The sequence below is a fragment of the Scomber japonicus genome, chromosome 1, assembly GCF_027409825.1.
Source record: "Scomber japonicus isolate fScoJap1 chromosome 1, fScoJap1.pri, whole genome shotgun sequence".
Taxonomy (NCBI): Eukaryota; Metazoa; Chordata; class Actinopteri; order Scombriformes; family Scombridae; genus Scomber; species Scomber japonicus.
The window spans coordinates 8,519,364-8,542,200 of NC_070578.1; the positions used below are offsets into that span (position 1 = coordinate 8,519,364).

Consider the following 22,837-nt stretch of genomic DNA (forward strand, 5'->3'; position numbering starts at 1 on the left):
GCTGTGGGGCTGTAGGGCGGGACAGGACGGCGTCAGGGTGCTAACATAAGAGAAACGAGACGATGTCTTTGTTACTGAGCGTATAGTCTGCTTTCCCTATGTGAAGACATTTGGCCTCATTTATGTTGTTTACCAGCATTATTATATATGAGAATGTAAACTAGCTTTAAAACCTTGACACAGCTCTACCTTTTTTTTTCTTTTTTATACCTTGAACTCATGAAATACTTAATAATCAACAGTAGCTTCACAGGAGTAGCACCATGCATACTAATAAAAATCAAAGTGTTTCTCTCAGGATTACTCAGTCTAAGCACTGTGTGCCTTTATTGAATTAATGATTTGAAAGGGTCAAAATATGACTTGTATTCTGATTCCATGGTTATGATATTAAATGCAGTATTTAAAAGAGCAGCTTTCACTGATGCTTTTATTTTTTTTGATTTTGTAATTGATACTGAATGCGATTGTAATCAAACTTAACCAGGCTAATCAAAGAATCTGTTTACACCATGTTTTCCTTAAACCATTCAAGTGGATTTAGTGTAATTAAATATGCCAGCAAAAGTGGACCCCCCATCCCACCGAACCCCCCCCCCCCCCTCTCTTGCCTTCTCCCCTGTCTGATAGGGCACCGGAAACAAATATAATGAGTTGTTTGTGCACGCTCTCAAGTGGGAGTAATACTGAAATATTTTGATAAGTGAGAGGCAGAACTACTATATGTGAAGCAATTTGGTGGTTGGGTTTACTGTGGAGTCATTTGCAGTGTTTGCAGCAGTGCTGAAAAGAACTCAAACACACAAATATGCTCTTGTACAATTAAAGCTGCACAAGTCAATATTTTGATATCAAATGACTATGTGTGAACATGAAAGTGGTCACCCATACAGACAGCACCATAAAGAATTATCACTTGGCTTTGCAGTTCAGTTATTATAAAATTTTGTACATAATCCGCTACCTCAGGCTCATTGTTAGTTCATATCAATAAGGAAACGAAAGGGATAAAATTGCAATATTCACATGTAACTGTGGAGATTAGTTTGAAGCTATTATTTTTAAAAATAATTATATTTTGTTTTGTTCATAAAAGTTAATAATTTCACAAAAACAGCTTAGAGTCAGTAAAAGTGGCTTAAATCACGTCACTCTGAAAGTTACCCTGAGCTCTGCCAGGCGCCATCCAGTTGAACCAGTGTTTGTACCAGTAAATGACTTTCAAATCATAATTTATATTCAAACTTAGTTCGTGCTCTTCTCTCCATTTCCATATAATCATTCTGACTATCCAGCCACACAGCCTCATACAGGCTCTTACTCTCCACTACCCTCCGAATTAAAGTGCAATCCGTTGGCTCGAGGTCCAGCCACACTCTGTACTTTCTCAGCACAGACAGCAGGATCAGAGAGAGAGAGAGAGAGAGAGAGAGAGAAAGAAAGGGAAGGAACGGATTGAGAGGGGGTGGGTGGGTGTCAGGAGTGAGGATAGAAGATGAGTGGGGTGGGGTGGGGGGGGAGTAGAGGAGGTTAATAATGAAAGTGTTCCAAATAGCTTCAGCGACCGTGGAGGAGTGGGGCTTCAGGGGCTTCGGTCTGTCTACCAGTGCCCTGATGCCAGGAGTGGAGGAGTGCGGAAGTCAAAGCCCAGGGTCGCCTCCCAAGTCTCTCCGGCTGCTCCTACTGTCTCACAGCTGAACCCACCCCCCCTCTCTCCCCTAGACACCCCTCCACCCACCTGCCCCTGGAGCTCTCAGCGCTGGCCCTGTCCGACCCTGAGGGACAAATCCTCTCACTCTCTTCCTCCATCCTCGGACTGAATACATTTCTCGTTTTGTTCATCACCTTCCTCTTAGCCCTTCTCTCTCTCCCCAAGCCAGCTCCTATCCCCCCAAGCAGCAAGGCCCAGTTTTTGATTTCCCTATAAATCCTGGTTATGGAGCGTGGAAGTGACTTGATCCCATTATTCTAGTAGTATGAGAGCGTCCAGAGGTGATTCAAAATGAAATTGTGACAGCCCGGGATGTCCTCAGAGATGCAGAGAGAGTAAAAATTGTGACTCTCCTCTTTCTTTTAAATATTAATGATGAGCCATCTGTAAAGGAAACACTGTAAAGCAATTGGAAACAGTGATTTCACTCACATCATGTCATGTCCTGTACAAAATGTTTGTGTTTCTCTTTGGGAAAATTACACCTTTTGAAGTGTAATTTGAATTGAATAAGCAACGGCTCTCATTTACTGTATTTCACGTGAGCCTGTTATGATAGCAGTATGAAAGCTGTAATAATCTGCTGTCAGTGAGCGCATTAGCAGGGAGATTTGTGTTCCTTCATGCCAATAAAGGTTTGGAAATATTTTCAGGTTTTGCGACTGAAATTAAATGTGCTAACAGTGATCAAATAAATTCTGTGTGCTGCAATAGGCACCTAAGATTTTATCACAGTCACTAGTGAGGTTGTTTTTTATGATTATGGCAAATTTTAAATGATTCTGGTGGTATATTTCCTTGGTAGTTGTTAGTGGTAACTCCTGCATTGCTGTCTGCCTCAGTGTCTTAATCGACACCACCACTGGGGGCCGCCAAAGTTGCAAATTTTAAAAATGACACATGGGGGCTTTAAGTTGGATCCATCCATACTCATAATTCACATTGCTCAAAATGCTAATTTTCTCAATGTAGCAATTGTAAAATGCATGTTCCCAATATGATTTATGGATTATAAGAGAAGTTTTTATTTTAAGTGAAAGAACTCACATACATGAAAATACTCTCATTCAGTCAGCATTCTACTTTATGGAAGAACAGCAGTATTAACAAAATATACCTACATTATAAGTAAGTACCCGACAGAATGGTTCAGTTATCACATATGTGTCTGTGGCTCAGGAGGTAGAGCGGGTCATCCACCAATCAGAAGGTCAGTGGTTTGAACCATAGTTCCTCCAGTCCACATGGTCCTGATGGCCGCGCCCTTGGTATGTGAGTGTGTGGTTATGTGTGTGTGTGTGTGGGTGTGTGTGTGTGTGAACGGGTCAGCATAGAAACATTGTGGGGCGCTTTGGACAGGAAGGAAGCAGCGTATAGCTCCTGATGAGCAGGTTGGCACCTTGCATGGAGCCGTTTGCCATCAGTGTATGAATGTGTGTGTGAATGGATGAATGTTGGCATGTATTGCAAAGCGCTTTGAGTCTTCGATGAGACTAGAAAAGTGCTATATAAGTGCAGTCCATTTTCCATATTATTTCTGTTTTTGGTTTAGTTAGATTAGAGAATGGAGCAGTACAATGGACATGAGGGATGACATGCAATAAGGGTCTCTGTTGGATTCAAACAAGGGGTGTTGTGAAAATGTAGATGCCACTAGTTTACTGATGCATTAATATAAGCAGCATTTTAATAGTTGGTTGAAGGGGCACTCCTACCATTGAGCTGATTGACACAGTATGATTATTGTTTTTTTGGTCAAAATGGAAGCAACAAGGGCTTAAATATCCAGACATTTAGTACCTCGCCCCATTAAAACCTGGTAAATGACCACACCTTGTAAACTATAAGCCCCAGATTATAACATGGGCTTGTTAAAAATTGATAGTCCCCAATAATCATTTAAAGTATGCTACCTCAGTATTTTACATAAGCAGTACTTAAGTAAATCTAATTAGTTCCTTCTCAACAACAATGTATTGCACATATTTGATTTGGACAGGTAAAGAAGCAGGATTAACACCTCTACTTGACAATGAAGACAATGCTTCTGACCACATATCCACTTTGTCCCTCTACAGCCTTTGGACTTTGAGACCAAGAGAGCCTACACGCTTAAAGTGGAAGCCACCAACATCCGCTCTGAGCCCAGCGGCGGCCTTCCCTACAAAGACACAGCCACGGTGAAGGTTGTGGTGGAAGACTCAGACGAACCTCCGGTCTTCTCCAAACCCATGTACTCACTGGAAGTGAACGAGAACGCCCCCATCAACACGGTCATAGGAACGGTCACCGCCAGAGATCCGGACTCTAGCGGGAGTGTTGTCAGGTGAGACAGTGGATGCAGTTAACAGTCACTTGCTGAATACCTCAAACTGTTCCCCTGACTTTGCCGCCGACTGACCAAAGCAATACAAAAGTGTCTCTGGAGGCTGTGGCGTAAAAAAAAATCTCTTCAGTGTACGAAATGATGAGAGAATAGGTTAACAAATGAGTCTTTTCAAGCTATAATGAGTTGTTTTAATAAAAGGGTTGACATTGAGGCATGCAATTAAGTCTCGCCTGTGACCTTTTGAGACTGTGTTACTGTCTTTGGCTGTGAGGAAGCGACTCAATGATTGCTCTCATTTCCACAAATGTAAAAAAAAAAAAAAAAAAAAGTTGAAGGCAGCACAACTTTCTCTTCTCTTCAATGTCTGACCAGCCTTGCTGTATTCTCCTCTTGTGTGACTTATTCTCGGAAATACCACAAGGGCACCTTGAGGATAGGTTATACAGGCAATTTCTCTCCCTCCATCTTGGCATTTCATTAATTCTCCAGCGACTTGCTGACCGCATTCCCGGGACAACACTCAACAGGTTGCGTGTAATTGCATGGCGAGCAGAGAGCAGTCTGGGTTTCATAGATTGGCTGAGGCTATAGAGCAGGGCTGGTTCATTCTACCTTTTTTCTTCTGCTTTTTTTTTTCTTCTTTTCTGGTGGCATCCTCATGTTTAGTGATGAGATTGCCAGGAGGAATGGAGCCCTGAGGTTGCACAATGTCCCTCCGCTGGTAAAAAGAGAAGTATATTTCATGTGTTAGTGGCATCCTTTTGCTTCTCTCTGTCCTTATTTCGTCCATGCTGGCTTGTTCTGTTAAAGGGAAAAGTTAGACCAATTTAGTAAATTAGCTTTCTTTCTTTTTTAACACCCTAAGTGTATAAAAAAAACAGTGTATCATTAAATTTAACATAGTCAGTTGCTCCAAAAAATATTTTCTTCAGAATTATGTGAAGTATTAATAGCTTGTTATGTTTGCCTAGTTTCTTGTTATGCGCCTCCTTCAGTGCATCATTATTGAAAGAAAAAGTGGCTAAATAATGAATGAGTGTGCATGGAGATGGCAGCACCCCGCTGATATGATCCTTTCACACATTCGCTGCTATAAACTGTCCAGAGATCGACATCTCGTCCTGGCACTTGTTAAATGTTCAGAGCATGATGCAGTGCGATGCGAGCTGAATCACATTCTGCCATTTTTACACACCAGGTCATTTTCCGTCATGCAGTTCATTTTTCTCTTTCTTTGTCCTGAGGTCATTCACTCACACTCATAGTGTTCATTATGCTTTTAATCACCTTTTTTTTTTGAAGTTTTTTTTGAAGAGGTTGTTATTTTCAGAATGGATTGCTACTCAAGGGCTCTGGGTGACTGTCGGGGCCAAAAAAAATCCACCACAGAATACAGCCTTTGTACATGTTCTCGAGAGCTGTTAGACCTTTTTTTCTGATAAAGCTCACTCTCAACCTTTCAGTTTTATACAGCGAGAGAAAGAAGAAGAAGCAGAAGTTGCAAGTGACTAATGGAATGCTGCATTAATCATCTCCTGCATTAATCAACTCTCAACTGTAAAGCCACTGATCATCTGGTAAAATACCCGCTCGCAGATCACACACACAGACAAACACTTTCTTGCCAGTTTGCATTTTGTCACGACTAAATTGATTTACCTCAAGATTTTTTTTTTTCAAGTCCATACATACATTTGAACCCTCCCCTACAAATCTTGCAAGATGAGTGAGATCTATCACAGATGTTGAGTGATTTCTTTGTTGGAGGGGTGGGGATGAGATGAAACAAACTATTGTCATGGAGAGCTTAATATGATGTATTACCCTCACCAAAGACCATTTGATTTTACTTCCAGCCAGGGTTTGTATTAGTCTGTAACTCTGAGCCTTTGGGCTGATAAAATGATTACAGTTTGGAAGATTTTAATCCTTCCAGATATACTAGCTGACAGAAGGCTGTAGCCTCAGTAATGACTCGTACAAGATCAGAAGTATGTTGTAAATAATGGAAAATCTGAACGAACAAAAGCCTCAGAGACAATAAGCCAAATATTTACACCTTTTGTAGTGTATACAGCAGTGCTTTTCATTATGGTGTAATATGTGTCTGAATGCATGATGGCATCTTCAAATGTCTTTTTTTAGTCTACTCAAAAGTCTAAACCTCCCTAGATGCTGAGTTAAAAAAACAGCAAATCCTCTCATTGGAAAAGCTGCAACCTAAGAAAATGAAAATGACTTAAAAAATATATAATATGTACATTTACACGTCTATTTATTAATCTGGGGCTATACTGATTTATTTTGAAAATCTCCAAATGTATGTCATACTAACCCTTTTAGCAGCCCTTCAGTTCAGCTTCTGTCTGAAACAGGCTGTTTTAGTTCTTGTCTCATTAAGGCCCCGCTCTCCATGGGCCCACTGTGTTCTGATAGGCCAGCTCTTGGAAGCTGCATCATAGGAGACTTTTGGCAACTCTGGAGTCTCTGTTAATAGACTATAGTAGTAGGATTCACTAGTTTTTCTTGTTCTTTATTCAAAATATCAGCTTCTCAAACACATTAGTACATGTTCAAGTCAAAATCTGAACCAAAATATGAGAGTGGACAATGCAAACAACACAAGGAAGAACCTATGGGATGGACGACCATTTATGAGCATGCGAGATGACATCAGCTTGTCAGCAAAGTAGAAAAAAACTGTCACAAACAAAACATTCAGCGCAGGTTGAAACCTGGGTTTTATTGTCCAAAAACTATATTTTCCACTAAACTTTAATATACATATATAATTAAATTTTTGCTTTAACCATAACCCTTTATATATGTTTCAAGATGTATCCAGATAACTGCAACAAGCTGAGAAACTAAGTGTTCTTGTGAAAACAATAGTGAATTTATGAGTTGTAACACATCCAGCGTTAGTCTTTACACTTGAATTACTTGTAAATAACACTTACTGGTTGACCAGCCTACAGCTTTCCTCCTCTCTCCCTTCTGTCTCTTCGTCTCTCCCTATTTTCCTCCAACTTTCTCTTTTCTGTCTTTGGTAAGAGAAAGAGCTCAGACAGAAAGCTGCAGCTAGTGAAGGTGGAATAGTGAAGGAGAACAGCAATAATGGCAGTATTAGTGTAGACGTTCTCCTGACCACCATCTGAAAGAGCTCTTGAGTCGACCCCTCTGATAAAAATCGCTCTCCGTCTCAATCCCCCTCCACCCTGGCTGGACCAGACCAAACCAGTCTGAGTGTAAACCACTCGGGGCGAGTGCTCTGGTGGGCTGCCATGTCCTCCACACTCAGGAGACAAACAACCCCTTAGCTGTACTTAACGCATCCAACCAACAGCATTTCAGGTGCACTCCATGAAATACTCCCTCAGTATTGCTTCTCTCTGGAGCGTGTGCTCTATTGTTTTCTACCTGACTGATCACAAATAAAAAGCAATGTGACATCTGGCAGTCACTGAGGCTGCCTGACATGAACTGCTGGATTTCATACAATAGCTGTGATTTTTTTTCCTTCCCCCTAAAAAATATGGAAACCAAAAAGAATCCTCTGTGGATTTTAAACATATTTGGTTTACATCTTTTTTCTTTAGTCTTTCATGATGCATTTCTTTTCTTTTTTTTTTGTGGGGAATTGTAGAAACATAATTGAATTCTGTAAAGCTTGTTTCTTTCTCCAGGCTTTGCTATGTTGTTTTAACACAGCTGACAGCTGACATGCTTCGTATGGTAATACAAGCAGTCATGCAAACGAGACAGTTATGAAATTAATGGAAATTTAACGTCAAGAAGGCCTAGACCTTTATTTCTGCAGGAGGTTTTTTTCTTTTTGATATTTTCTTATTTATATATTAGTTGGAACTGTAAGGAAAATCACCTTCCATATAAAAGGACCTGGAGTCCTACCTGAATAAAACAGTAGTCTTAAAACACAACTGGTCAGCATTCAGGGGATGGCAAAATTACTTCTATATCTGAGATCCTCCCAGTGGAATTACTGACCTAATAACAAGCAGGAATGTCACGGATGCATTTTGTTCTCTGCAGCAAAAAAAAACAAAAAACAGCATTTGTTCTCGATCTTTTCACCTCTCCTCCCTCTAACTTGTACAGGCACTCAGTTACTCAGATGCACACATTCATACACATTCACACTCTCGTGGAGAAAAAATTCAGCACACGCAGGTGTGAAAAAGCACAGACACGTGCATACTTGAAACCTTTCCACGGCTCCTGACCTTTTATGACTCTTACTTTGTGTCGACACATAGCTTGCAGTAGAGCTATAGAGCCTGACTGATACATGGTTCACACTGTATACAGTATGAAAAAGGTATTAAAATATATGTATGCCAATGTATGTTTTCAGCATTTTGCATTACTATAAGATAAACAATAGCCTTGATTACCAATAGGACAAAAGAACAGGCACTTTGTTTTTGATGATCACAAATCAAAAATAGTTTTTTTCTCACATTTGAATTGTAGTTCAAATTTAGAATAAAACAGTTATTTGATAACCAAACATAAGGTATCCATATCAGTCTCTTAAACTGCCATTCATACATGTATTCAGAGATCAAATACCATATTTAGTCCGAGGTCAATTCAGTGCTTTGCTATTGGATTGACTCATTGACAGAGAGTTTTCATCACCTCATTGTAATACAGACCTCATACAGCCACATGCCTGGTGCTCAAGGTTAGTTGGTGACTTTCAACATCACTCGACAGCAAGTTTCATTTCACATGATTTCATGTCTTCATTTCAATATCAAAGTTAAGATTAAAGGCAATTTCATAAAAATAAAAGTGAGGCAGCTCTATAGCAGTTAAACTAGTGTTTACACTTGATGCTCGGTGTCTCCTACACCATATTTTCTGGAGAGTATAGCCTGACACATTGTGTGATGAAAAAGAAAAATCACTGGGTAGCGATAGCCACCATGACTAAAGAGAAAAAAGATTACCACCCACAGAAGCTCAAACAGAGAAGACGCCTTGGCCACACGGTTTGATTGACAGTTGATTTCAGAGAAGTGTAGTGAACAGGACTGTTAGAACCCCTGCTTCTTCATTTGTTCATGCCAACCCTGGGCAGTGGCATCAGGAGGCATGGCATCTCTATGCTGATGACACTTGGCTTTATGTGGCTGTGTCTCCTGAGGACACGGGGCCGATTGACTTACTTTTAAACTGTTTGTTAGATATAAAGTCCCAGATGTCACAGATTTTTTACAGCTCAATCAAGATAAAATAGATCTACAGATCATTGGTTAAAAAAGACAAAAACTAGCTTACAAACTAAACACACTAGGACTCAACCCAAGCCGGAGGGCAAGACATCTAGGAGTGATTTTTGATTCAGATTATTAATATGAAGGCTCACTGTCAGCATTTTATCATTTTAAGAACGTCTCCAAAGTGAGGCTATTTCTATCTCTGAGCAACACAAAGCAGGATACACTATTGTAACATTGTCTTTGCTGATTTTCAGAAATCTTTTATTAGTTCATAAGGCATTACATGGTCTTGTATACCAGACTACCTCTCAGAAATGCTTGTGGTGTATGAACCAGGAAGGTTCCTCAGATCCTGCGGTTCTTCTCTTTTAGCTGTTCCACAAAGCAGAACAAAAACATTTGGTGATGCTGCTTTCAGCTGTTATGCTCCGAGCCACTGGAACAGAGGATCTGAGAGGAGCTGAAAACACAGATATTTTTAACCGTTAACTAAAATCCCATCTTTTTAATCTAGCTAATTTTATGCTTTAATTATTCATATTATATATTATCATTATTATTTATTTAGTTCTCATTTTGTTAACATTTAACTGTTTTTTATTGTTATTTTTATTGCATGCTTTATCTTTTATTATTCATTGCATCTTTTATTGTCTTATTCAATCAGCTTTTGGGGGGTTTTTTTTTAGTTGTTTTAGTCTCTAAATCCATTTTTAACATCCTACATTTTGTCAGTGGCTTGTAAAGCACTTTGAATTACATTTGATTTGTTTGAAAGGTGCTATATAAATAAAGATTGATTGATTGATTGAAGAGATGTGCTGCACCAAAGCACAGTAAATGAAGAAAGACAGGAACCATCTCACTGATGAACGCTTACACTTACCTATTTTATGCACAGCTACTATCACACTGATGCATTCTGATTATCAAATGATTGTTTTATATTAAGGCTGAGTATATGTAGACGTCGAGTGTGTCACTGCTGTTAAATATGTGGCATAAACAGCATCTAACATGATGTGTAACTGTTAAACTGAGCCTAATGCTGTTTAAGGGCTCGTGAAAAGTGAAGCAAAACTGAAATGATACACACACACACACACCAACCAACCACACACACAAAGACACGCGTATGCATTTGCACGCATGTTCACATCACACTCAGAGAAACGGCGCACGTACAACACTGGATATCATTTTTTATTTGCTTTTAATTCTTTTCACATCACGTTGTCAGTTTGAGTGACAGGTGGCAGAACATTTCAGGGTCTGTCTCCTCGCTTCCACGTGAGGCTGTCAGAGTTTGACTGGGATCCACTCAGTCTGCAGGAGAGAGGCTGCTCCCAGGTGGTTTGCTGCTGTCTGCCTGTCTTGAAAGTGCTCTGCGTCTGCGGGGTAAGAGAGAAAGAGAGGAGGAAGGGGGGTGGGGGGTGGGGGAGTCCTCGTGGACCTCTCCCAGCCCGGCGTCTAGAGGATTTTACACCATTTCATCTCAAAAATGGAAATGTCACGGCTCGGTACATCTCCCCAACAATTGGAATCTGGGCCAGTGGTTTATTTATTTAATTTTCTCACCATTCTTGTATAAGCGGCACCCTCCTTCATATAAATTGTTGTTATTGTGACTTTGTCTTTGGTTTTTTTCTGGTGCTCTTTCTCTATTCCTCCATTTCTATCTCTGTATATCCCCCTTTTTTATTTTTTTATTTCCTCACACTCTCCTCTCTCTCTCATATAAATACTGCAGGGTTCCTGCCAACAGGTCCGCGCTGATAGGGATGAGCGGTTCCACTGCAGGATGGTGCGACACCCAGGGTTAGGAGGGAAGGGAGACAGGGTGAGCAGGGCGCCTGGTGGCTGAGGGATGTCTGTGTGGGGAAGGGGGGCTGCAAAGATTTGAAAAGGGGGATTGGATTAGGAATAGTTTGAGACCCGGCTGGATGGAAAAGAGGGAGAAAAAAAAGTTTTTTTTGTAGTGAGTAAGAGGGGGGAGATTGTGAGGGAGGATGTGAGTGTGAGACAGAGAGAGAGAGAGAGAGAGAAACAGGGACAGTTTGTCCTGGAGGTATGGAAACACTAGCACGGTACACGGTGTAATTAGCTCACGTGAATCACTGCGGCCTTGTGTTTTGGGTGAGTAGGATGTTTATGACAGTCATGCATAATGGCAAATGAAAAGTGTGAAACCAAAGATGACCCATAATGACAGATTCTTTTTTAGTCTGTTTTGTGTGGGCTTGTCCCAAGAATTGGCGCTGCGCGCGTTGCAACATGAAAGAGCGATTTCACAGCTTCAAGTGGCATCCGAAAATTCTCTTTTATGTGCATTCCAATTTCATACCCGCTGCTGGAGTTTTTCTGGAGACTTCTACGTCTTGCCGCTGTATTTTTAAGACAGCACAAGTCCCCAAAAGATTCAGTGTGTCACAGTGGCGGGTCACAGAGAAACAGAATCAGGGAAAAGGAAAAGTTTTGTAAATGAAACTGAAGAATGTTAAAGGTGTGCTGCTTGAGAAAGACATGAAACTGGCTCTGCAGGAAACATATTCATTTTGCAGGAGATTAGACAAGGTCATACATAACAGGCCGGTCATTGGTTCATCTCCATTACATCCATTATATCGCTTCTCACCCCCCCCCCCCCCCCCCCCCTTTCTGTTGTTAGAGCTTGTGTGTGACACAATGCTGTCCAAACTCATTAATGCAAAGCCTTTGGGAGTCATTGAGTGTTGACACATCCCAAACAGGGTTAACAACACCCCATCTCTTACCCTGACACAACATGGACTAATGGTCTTTTTTTTTGCAGGAAGGAGGCGTCTCAGTGTTCGGGGACAGGGGGGGCTTTTCTGACCTTATTAGGCTTTAATGCCCCCTGCTGCTCATGTGAAGGCTGCAATTATTCCACAGATGATAATTATTGATTTCCTGCTGTTTTTAATACGAATTAATCTACAGGTTTCTCTTGATGGATAAAGTCCCGTTAGCCAGAGCGCCCAAAGGACTGCCAAACATGCTTCGCTGGTGCAGTCTTTCCGCTTTTTGAGTTTTAACACAAATTTCTGACCAGTGATTCTTTTTGCAGGTACTTCATCGATAGGCACACAGACCTGGAGAGACAGTTCAACATCAACGTGGACGATGGGAAGATCACACTTGCCAAAACGCTGGACCGTGAGACGGACATGTGGCACAACATCACAGTAACTGCCACAGAAGTCAGTAAGTACCGTCCCCCTTGACTTCTGTCCTCCTCTCCAGCCCTTACTCACCCTGCTGTGCATATTGTTCCTCATGAATTGTAATGCCTCATTTTCAAAAAATCAACATACTCTTAGACATTCATTGCCACGCAAGCTTTTAAAAAGAATGGGGAAGCGCAGGAGGACACTTTCAACACCTCCTTCCCTCTGAGCGACGTCATGAGTCGTCTCATTCAAAGGAATCACTGACCTGCTCCACACAATCCTCCGCTCGACACTGTGGCTCTTTGTAAACCAGCGTTTTTTAATCACTCCGAGAGTATGGCACAAACAATTAGCATTTGAGTCCACGGAGGCATTAAATACGTTAATTTGCTGAGTTTTGATTGAATTGAACAGCTCAGTAGTCAATTTGTGGAAGTGCAAGAACATTAAGACGTATCAAATAAACAGTTTTAAAGACATGCTCCAGAGTGGATTGCTCCAACGCCAGCATCCATTACAGATTAAAGAACATCTGCGAACCGCAAAACTCACTGACTACGTAGAAAATCTTGCCGGCAGAGCTACAAACAGCTCAAACCATATGTAAGGCTTTATTTGCATACAGATTGTTTCAGGGGGGCTGTATGTTGTGATAAAGCTTAATGTACCCCTTAAAGCTATTGGAATAGAAATTTACACAGCTTGTAACTTTTTTTCTCCCCTTTTCCTCTTCTGCTCCCTCTCTCCTTCTCTCTCTCTCTCTCTGTCTCCTTCTCTATCTGTCTCTTTCTTTCCTTAATCAAAGGAAACACACATTAATTGTCAGAATAAATGAAAGCCCAAAACACTGTCATAATGTTTTGGCCGTGCAGTACAGACAAATCCCACCATCGTAGCAGCCCGATGGAGGAATTGAATGTGTCTCATTTGATAAGCCAGTTTCCTTGTCATGTCTTGCACCCATACATTTAAAGCGCATTTTCATGCCTCTTGGCAAAGTAACTGTGGCTCGAGATAGTGGCATCTCTGAGAACACCTAATAGGAATTTGCCAAAATAAATATGGCAGTTTTGCTATTCTTCACGGATGGGGAGGGGAAGCCGGTGTCTTCTCTGGCGTGAAGAGGAATAGATGTGTTCCCAGTTCTATCCCGATGCCATTTGCCACCCAAACGGAGGCGCGTTCTGCCGCCTCGCACCAGTTGACATCTGACTAATCAGATTCTATTCCCTGTCTGCTGCCGGGGGAAAGTCACTTCTGTAGAGGGTGGGGGCTCTCCCGTCTCTTTGCCTGTGCCCTAATCCATCTATCACTGTCTATCAGACTGTCAATTTCCACTCTCCTCCCCGCTTACCTCTTTTTCAACTCGTCTGGACCTTCTGCTCTTGGGACATCCTGCCCACTGCTCTATTTGTAGGTTTTTTTTTTAAAGAATTAAATAAAGGAAAGAAATATTTGTCTGTAAAAGTAATAATTTCTGACATTTCCATGGAAATAAAAATATTTTTAGTTACTCCTTTGTGGAAATTATTAAACGTCATAAGAGCAGTTAAATCATGACTAACATTTGATAGAAAATAAAAAATGAAATTCTGCTTCCTCAAATAAAACATTGAATTCATTAGCAATAAAACATATCCTTGCTTATTTTATTACACTCAGTTTCTCTTAGTCTGGTATGACCTTTATAGTGGCTAATCTTAGCTTTTGTAAGCAAATATTAGACTACTGGCTATATAACTGACATTAACGAGTATGTTCACAGGCTTTATAATTGTGTTTTTCTTCTTTTTTTATTACATTTAACACTGTCCAGATTTATTTAAACCCTCTTACATTAAAAAATTAATCTACTGCCTACTGTTAACATTCAAGACAAGCTCACTGCTCAAGAAATCTTAGGTTAATGTCCAAAAAACATCAAGACACTACTACACTGGTTATTCTCATTATAATAGTTAATCTCATCAGTTTGTATGATGAGTGTAATGACAAGCAGCATTGCCCCACATAAACAAAATGACACAATGAAAGTTAAGAAATTAAAAAAACATGGGTGTCATTGGCCAGAGTGACACAGCCCTCTTAGGGCCACATTAATAGATAATTGCTTTAAAAGTTGGCATTTGCACCGCTGATTAATAAATACAACCGTTACAGGGACAGGGACTCTCGAAAGGGACTGTCAATTACCAGTGATGAATAATTCCAATCAAAATCTAATCTAATTAAACTGCCTTTTATTGTCTTTTTAGACTTCAGTTACCAATGACTCATTAATATGCATGTTTTAACCCTCATGTTTTAAACATGACAGTATACAGGGGATTTTCAAAAGCACTTTGAATGGGGTTTATTTTTTTCCTTTTCCTCTGCTGCCTAGAATCCTGTTTTGCATCATTGATACCAGCTGAAATGTAGATTGATGTGGCTTATTGTCTGTCCTCCCATCAGCTCAGGAAATGAAGGGAGAAATAAAGATGGAAAATAAAGGAAATTAAAACTAGGTCACTGTATTTACCTGGGATTTCATGTGTAACCTTGTTTTTTTGTTCGTTGTCTCCCCCCTTTTTTCTCTCCTTGCTCTATCTATCTACCTATCTATATGTCTATTTATCTATCTATCTATCTCTTTTGTGTATTAGGAAACCACAGTCAGATATCTAGGGCAATCGTGGCCATCAGAGTAATGGACATCAACGACAATGCTCCTGAATTTGCCACAGAATACGAGGCCTTTCTGTGTGAAAATGGAAAACCTGGACAGGTAAGAAAAGAAGTGGCTCATTCATCAAACTGGTGATCTATCACTTTCTCTCCCTTTCTCCTTTTCTTTCTCTGTCTCTCTTTCCTCCCCTGTAATGATTGGCCGCAGTGAATTATAGCCTATTTATTTCACTGTGAAACTACAGAGGTGGGAGTACGGTCCTTTTTCCCTGCAACAGTCCTCCCTTGACACAGTGTGCACGGAGCAAAGGGGAAATGAGAGCAGTCAGGATTGATCAGAGTGGATCATAATTCAAGACTGTCTTTCATGTCCTCCTCCAGATGGCACAATGCTTCCCCCAGCCAAAAATCCTGGACAAGTACTTAGCATTCTCCTTCTCATCAATCGACCTCATTCAGAGGACCTACGTACATACAATAGGAAGCTTTATTGAAAGGAGAGGGGTGGAAAAAAAGAGGACTGAAAAAAGGGGAAACTGTCCTGCAGGGGCTGAATTCTAATTTCCAATCAATCATAAAGACATACAGCACGATAAGACCTGTGATGACAGATTAACAGATAGAGCCAGGAGCCTGAAAGTGTGCCAGACGAGACAGGACCTCATTGATAATAATCTCCAACTCTAGGAATGAATAGGGCATATATTTCATCAGGTGTGATCCAGCCAGTATTACACTGAGGCAATCTGCGGTGGCAAAAACAAGAGGAATGAATAGGCTGCCTTCTCTAATGGCTCTGAGTCCCTCCTCTGTACATCTTCTTGTCTATCTGTTTTCAACACAGGTGATCCAGACTGTCAGCGCGGTGGACAAAGACGACCCAATTCAGGGCCACTATTTTGATTATCGACTAGTCCCAGAGATGCTCAACAATCCCAATTTTACCATCAAAAACAACCAAGGTGAGAAACGAAAAGAGAAAGAGAAAGAGAAGTAACTCAATTGTGACAGAATGACTGAAGTTTTTGTAAATTTCTCCAATGGCTTTCCAGTCTAATCTCTGACCCGCGGCGTGTTAGCCGTACTGGAGATGAAATCTGCTGGATCAGTGTAGCTCACAATTAGCAGATGTGAAATTGTCTGGACACCAGCTTCTTTTTTACTCCCCAGTGCGTTTTGAGGGAAACTAAATGAATGGGATCCAAATGGCTTTTCTTGGTAGTCTTGCAGCTCAATGTAGGGTGACTTCCTAGGAGCTGTTGTAGTGTGGCAGATGGTACTAAATTTATTTGCTAAATACTCTGATTGGTTATTTGCTGTTTTTTTTAATTCTCTCTCTCTGTCTGTCTTTATTTCACTCTTCTTCTCTTGCCTCCCTTCATAGCCGGCTCTGAACAGGCTGTGTTCATGATAACGTTGTGTAATGTTTTCAGCTTGGGGCAAAAAATCTTCATATGGTACTAGCCTTCTGTTTCTACGCAGAGGCTGCAGGCTAACGTACTGTAGCCTCTCTCTGACGGGGGAAAGTCCATAAAAATCAGGTCATCAAATGGACTTGCCATCTTTAAAAATTGAAAAACCTTTTCATTTAAACACAGGTACATTAGCAGGCAGGAATATAAGACACCAGTGCAATAATCACAAGCAATTCACATATTAATTCATTTTCTGATATATTAAGTAGTAACTAAAGACAAAACAAAAAACACATTTTCCCCTGTCACCTATGTTCAAAAAAAAGTGAAAAATTAAGATCTATTCACTTGGTGTAGACTTGCTGTCAAGCCATGCACGTTCCTGAACCCTGCCCTTTTTGTTAAGACGAGATTTACTTGTTTCTTATGATGATGTAACAGATAAAAACCCTCAGTAGAGATGTTTCACCAGTGTGAGCACAGCTCTCTGTTAGTCAAGAGCCTGCATTTTTTTTCTCACTGCACACACAATGTTCCTTGCCTGAAACCATAGTAAATATGTGTTGTGGCTCAGCTCTATATATTACATACCACACCAACCACTCGTCTATGGTATTGCTAATTCTAAACAGAGAAAAGAGGTCCAACTTAACATATCCCCCAGCTCTTCAGTGAATATTTCTATCTGAATCGGCAGCTGTGGGAGACACTTCAGTGAAGAGCGGCAGGCTCCTGTGAGCCTCTGTGTGCTGCTTTTGTTTGTGATGATGAGTCTAATTGTAGGGATTGCACAGTGAAGAGGTTAGGGGTTGCCCACACTGGGGAAAAATGGCTAAGGTTTTGACCAGCTGTATACAAGATATCGAGAACTCTGACAACTCGGGGGGTGAAGATGCAACAAAGCAGAGCATCCCATCATCAGTAATTGAGACAACATACAGTCACCATTCTGGCAACAATGAAATCCTGCTGCACTTTCAGATTCATATTTCACATTTGTAGGAGGAAGACTGTGTTATTTCTTCCTTCAAAAGTCAAGTTGAATTTATAAGCAATAAATTGCACCCTTGCTCAATTCAGTACACTCTGTTTTGTGGCTATAGCCTTAAAGCTGATTCATGGTTGGTCTCTTGACGCTTTTGATAAGTGTCGCTCAACAGGAATTAAAGAGCTGCATAACGTTTCCAATTTATGCTTTGGTGAAAGGTTTCAGTCATCTCCATGGTAACCTGACACCATCCTCCTGCTGGCTTGTTAAAGTACATTATATCATCCTGACCGAGACAAATTTTAAAAAGAGTGTTACAAGTTATCAGACCAAACAAATAATATAACATAACAAAATATAAATAAGAAGGTCAGTGAAAACGATATTCTCCATGGCAATGTTATTATCACTACCCAACCACATTGTGTGACAAAATATTAGTGTCAGCAACATGACAAAATTCTCCAGGTGCATGACGTGACAGAAAAGTGTCAAGTAACACTTTTTTTAACTTAAAAACTATGTAATTTGTGTGCTACTAATATTTTAACATTTAAAATTACTAAAATTGTCACTTGTGTCCACTGTTTAGCAAAACTTGTATAGCTTTATATTTGATAAGCAACCAAATGGGAGAAATGTACTTTGTATTTCTGGGTTTCATGATAGCACCCCCTGCCTATAAACTACTAGTGAACCACCACCACCACCAGTGAATTGGCTAAAATAGCAAATAGCAAATCATGGCATCCCCAGTCTTTGAACTACAACAATCTACAATATCTTTACCTGCTCATCCTACAAGCAAGCAGTCGTATCTTGTGTTTCACGTTAGCTTGCTGAAAGATCTAGCAGGCAAACATCCACCAAGGGAAAAGTGCTTGCTAACGTCATTTTGTTGGCTAATTAGCCAGTCAACTGTGGCACTTTTAACAGCTTAAAAACTTAGCTGTAAATGTCAATGTGGGTCAGTTTAGATGTTAATTGGCACAGTCCCTGTTCTTCAATACCACTGCTAACATAACAGGGTTTTCAGCTTGTAAGCCACATTTACCAGCAGATGTTTGTATTTATTGTGTTTAGCCCCTGTTGCCCAGCTGTCAATCAAACACGTACACCGGCCCACCCACTCAAAGACATGCGCGCTAATGAAGCATTTCTGATGTATCTCCAAAGACTTTCTTCCCCTTTAGTAATATAATGCAATAAAGTATAAATAACAGTGAGTGGTTCTAACTAAATGAAACCTGACCCACCAACTTTACATCTTTTTGTTACTTCTATTGCTTTTAATATTATGTCAATGTATTAAAAGCAATGTATTTAAGTCCTGCTGGCTTGGCACTCATAAATGTGTCATGTGCTCATCTTAGTAGACTTCAAAAGTTCAGAAAGTTTTCAGACTAGTAGTGTCACTTCTGCTGCCACCACTGTCACTTGGAGCCTCCCACATGTTAAGTTATTTATAGTGACATTTTTTTTATTCAAATGAGTTGTTGCTTTTGTTATGGTGACAATTAATATTTCAACGTACACATTGTTTTATCACAATCCATCAGTCGCTAGATGAGTCACTGTTCATGTGGCCTAATATAATAAGATAATAATAAAGGCGTTCTTGTAACTGCTGTGAGTGCATTCTGTTTGAAGGTTATCTGCACAGCTATCTCTCTCTTTGAGTAGCACCCTCCTTATGTTGACGGGCTGATGGGCATGAAATGTTCAATTCTATTTTTACCGTCAGTAGCTGCTAAGAAAATAAAAATGCCCTGTGTGCGAGGACAAGCTCTGACGCTTTATTACAGTATAGTAGATATTTGCATTCTCACTATGCCATCTTCAGTGATCCAAATGAAATAGGACATGTTGGTGCTCACAAAGCAGAGCGTGCTTCTTTGTGGCAGCACTCATAAGAAAATAGATCTGAGCTTATGTTCACATCAATTACATATTGTGCAAAGCAAATAATTCTATCATGAAGCATTCCGTCTTTTGATTAAGTTTGCTCTGTCAATGAGGGTGTTTCAGCATGGCCCGTCCTCTCTATAATGTGTATCACCAGTTCTATTTCCCTTCTCACGTCAATGCACCCTTATGGAAAGAGGGAAAGGTTAGAGTATCAGAAATCTTGTACGTTTTCCATAAGATCAGCAGGAGTAGATTCTTATGGGAATGCAAGTGTTTGATAATGCGAGCAGGGTAAGGAGAGCCAGCTAATGAGCAGACATCTTCACAGAAGTGTCATCAAAGAGCAGCTGGCACCTTTCTGGGTCGACATGTGCCATCCTCTAAGTCAGTATCGCCTGCCGTGGTCTCTTCATTTCCTCGGTTTTCAAAGGGGGACAGCAAACTTGGGCTCGCCTTCCCTCAGAATTCCCAAATTGGACTGTCGAGATATAAAAAAGGCAAGGGGACTGAAATCCATCCGCAGTTCTGGAATGTGAGAATGCTAAAAAGCCTAGTGCCGATTGATATGAAATTAGTTTACCCTCATGCTGCACTGATCTTCACACAATTTAATAATAGAACTTCAGTCTGTCGCCACCGTGAATAATAATGGGTTTTTCACACATCCTTGCAAAAAAATTCATCTCTGACTTTACCTCTCTCTGACAGACAATTCAATCAGCGTTCTAGCCAAGCATGATACCTTCCGTCGACAGAAACAGGAGATGTATTTCCTGCCAATCATCGTGACAGACAACGGCAATCCACCGATGAGCAGCACCAACACACTGACCATCCGAGTCTGTGGGTGCAGCAAGGACGGCATCGTCCAGTCCTGCAACGTGGAGGCCTACGTCCTACCTATTGGCCTCAGTATGGGGGCTCTCATCGCCATCCTGGCCTGTATTATATTGCTGTTAGGTGAGGTGTTTCTTTTTTTGTATTGTGACATTGTTAACATGAAGTGGTCTAACAGATGAAAGCTTGCATGATCTGACCTTGTTGATTTATCTACTTACACTGATAAAAACATCCACTTGTCAAAGCTTGACCTAGACTTCTTCTTTCTCTCTTTCTTTGTGCAATCCTTCCTGTATGTCTTTCTTTCTGACAGTAATAGTAGTACTATTTGTGACCCTGAGGAGACACAAAAATGAGCCCCTGATTATCAAGGATGACGAAGATGTGAGGGAGAATATTATCCGGTATGATGACGAAGGAGGCGGCGAGGAGGACACGGAAGCTTTCGACATAGCTACGCTGCAGAACCCAGATGGCATCAACGGCTATCTGCCGCGCAAGGACATCAAGCCCGACCTGCAGTTTATGCCCAGAGCGGGCCAGCACTCGGGCCCCAATGGTGTGGACGTAGATGAGTTCATCAACGTGCGGCTCCACGAGGCAGACAATGATCCCACAGCACCGCCTTACGACTCCATCCAGATCTATGGATACGAAGGCCGGGGATCCATTGCCGGCTCTCTCAGCTCACTGGAGACGGCGTCATCAGACTCGGACCAGAACTATGACTATCTCAGAGAGTGGGGCCCACGCTTCAGAAGACTTGGGGAGCTCTACTCTGTGGGTGAGAGCGACCGCGAGACCTGACCTTTGGTTTGTTAGAAAAAAGACCTTTCCAATTTTTTTTTCTTTTTCTGTCCACATACTTGTGTATTAAATGCTAGGGGGTTTGCTGGCTTTTAGAAACAGGTGTTTAAAAAGAAAAAAAGTTAAGGGAGGCCACCTTTTTGTATTCTTCTTAGAGTGAGGTATAGCAGTCGTCATCCACTACGTCAAGCGCGTTGTAATTGTTGAGCCAAACCATGTCTTTATTAGGAGATCTATGATTCTTGTGGAGTGTAACTTAGATTCCGTTGTGGAGTGTCTAGCAGTATTTTGGGTGTTAGTCATTTGCTGTGACTGCCAGTAGCAGAAAAACCCTGAGGTTGCTGGTTGCCCAATGAGAGGAAATATGGATATTGTTGGGTGCTCTGAAGCCTAAGCGGACATCATACTCCATGCTCCATGGACAGCAAGCTGGACTACAGAAGCTGCAGAGGGAGTCTTGTTTCACATCTCCCTAAGCCACCACGCTGATCGGTGATCTGAAACAAAATGACAATGAAAAAGCAATATATGGTCTACATTACAATGATGAATGTATGTATGATTTGAAAAAAAAAAGCAAAAAGACAAACCAGTATTGGCTTTAAGGTGAATTTGTTATCATTTGATATGTTCTCTGGTGGCCACATTTATAAACTATCTAAAGCCCAGAAGGCTTGCTTTATACAACTCTTTGTATTTACACGCTACAGGTGTGGGTCGCAAGTGTTACTAGCCTATAAAAGACTGAAGTGAAGACAAAAAAGAGAAATGTAGAAACTCTGAGGCCTTCTTTTTACAGAAGCAACATTAAATACAATTGTAATCTAATGTTTTTTGACAAGAGATGTGTTGATTCATTATTGTTCTATGAGTTTTTATCTGCTCTTAAATCTTTTTTTTTTCTTCTGTGCTGACAATTTGAAGTGAGTGTGTTTAGATTATTTCACATTCAGCTGTTTTATTCAACCACTTGAACACTATTTCATAGCAGCCAAACCATAACATGAATTTATTGCAATTGACAATATAGATTAGATATAAGCAGGCAAGCAAACTAGAGCTCTAAGTTACTGTAACAATACAGATGATCTAAATAATTGGGACTGCAGGAATGGGACCTTTTTGACAAATGCTAATTCTGTGTAAAATATGTCTCATAATATATTCTGAGGTACAGCCAGTGACCGTCTGAGCACAATAGACCAATTGGTACCTGAGTATGTGACTCTTTCCAAACATCAAATTTCATTTAGTGAACACAGATTGCATTATTAACCCAAGAAAATGAAGACACAAATCCAGACCATGTGCATATTGTGCTTACACTGTATGATATCAATAAAAAAGACTTGTACTGTACATAGAGTTACTGCTAACGTCATTAGCTTTCAATGAGGTGGTAGGTTTTGTCTCTGCACGTTAGCTCTTGCACATAATGAGAATTTCAATGGCACTACAGCTGCGTGCATACTCAGTTTGTACTGATACAGTATTATGGCAGTTCTTGGTAGACTAAACAATATATATGGAATAGTCCTACATGCAGATCATATTTTCTACTGTGCTTTAATGCTTATAAATGTGTATGTTCAATTATTTACTCCCTGTACTGTAATCTAAGATACCCTGTATTGTTTCCTACTTTGTGAAATATATTTTTATAAATATTACTGAATGGGTGTGGTTTTCTTATGCAGATGAAGGCTTATGGACAAAAGTAGCTGATTGAACA

General features: G+C 40.6%; 1 protein-coding gene across 4 annotated transcripts in view; it reads left to right on the forward strand.

Moving 5' to 3' along the window:
- cdh8 (cadherin 8) overlaps positions 1-21,105 on the forward strand; it is a 95,318-nt gene extending 74,213 nt beyond the window's left edge. Inside the window, exons 6-11 of one of the 4 annotated variants that reach the window (XM_053318994.1) lie at positions 3,790-4,037; positions 12,378-12,514; positions 15,126-15,259; positions 15,992-16,109; positions 20,167-20,418; positions 20,612-21,105. In XM_053318994.1, coding sequence (XP_053174969.1) covers positions 3,790-4,037; positions 12,378-12,514; positions 15,126-15,259; positions 15,992-16,109; positions 20,167-20,418; positions 20,612-21,105 — 1,383 coding nt within the window. Of the gene's footprint in view, positions 1-3,789; positions 4,038-12,377; positions 12,519-15,125; positions 15,260-15,991; positions 16,110-20,166; positions 20,419-20,611 lie in introns of all 4 variants that reach the window. The other 3 variants (XM_053319754.1, XM_053320341.1, XM_053321122.1) reach the window with 3 other exon arrangements.
- The last annotated feature ends 1,732 nt before the right edge of the window (positions 21,106-22,837 follow it).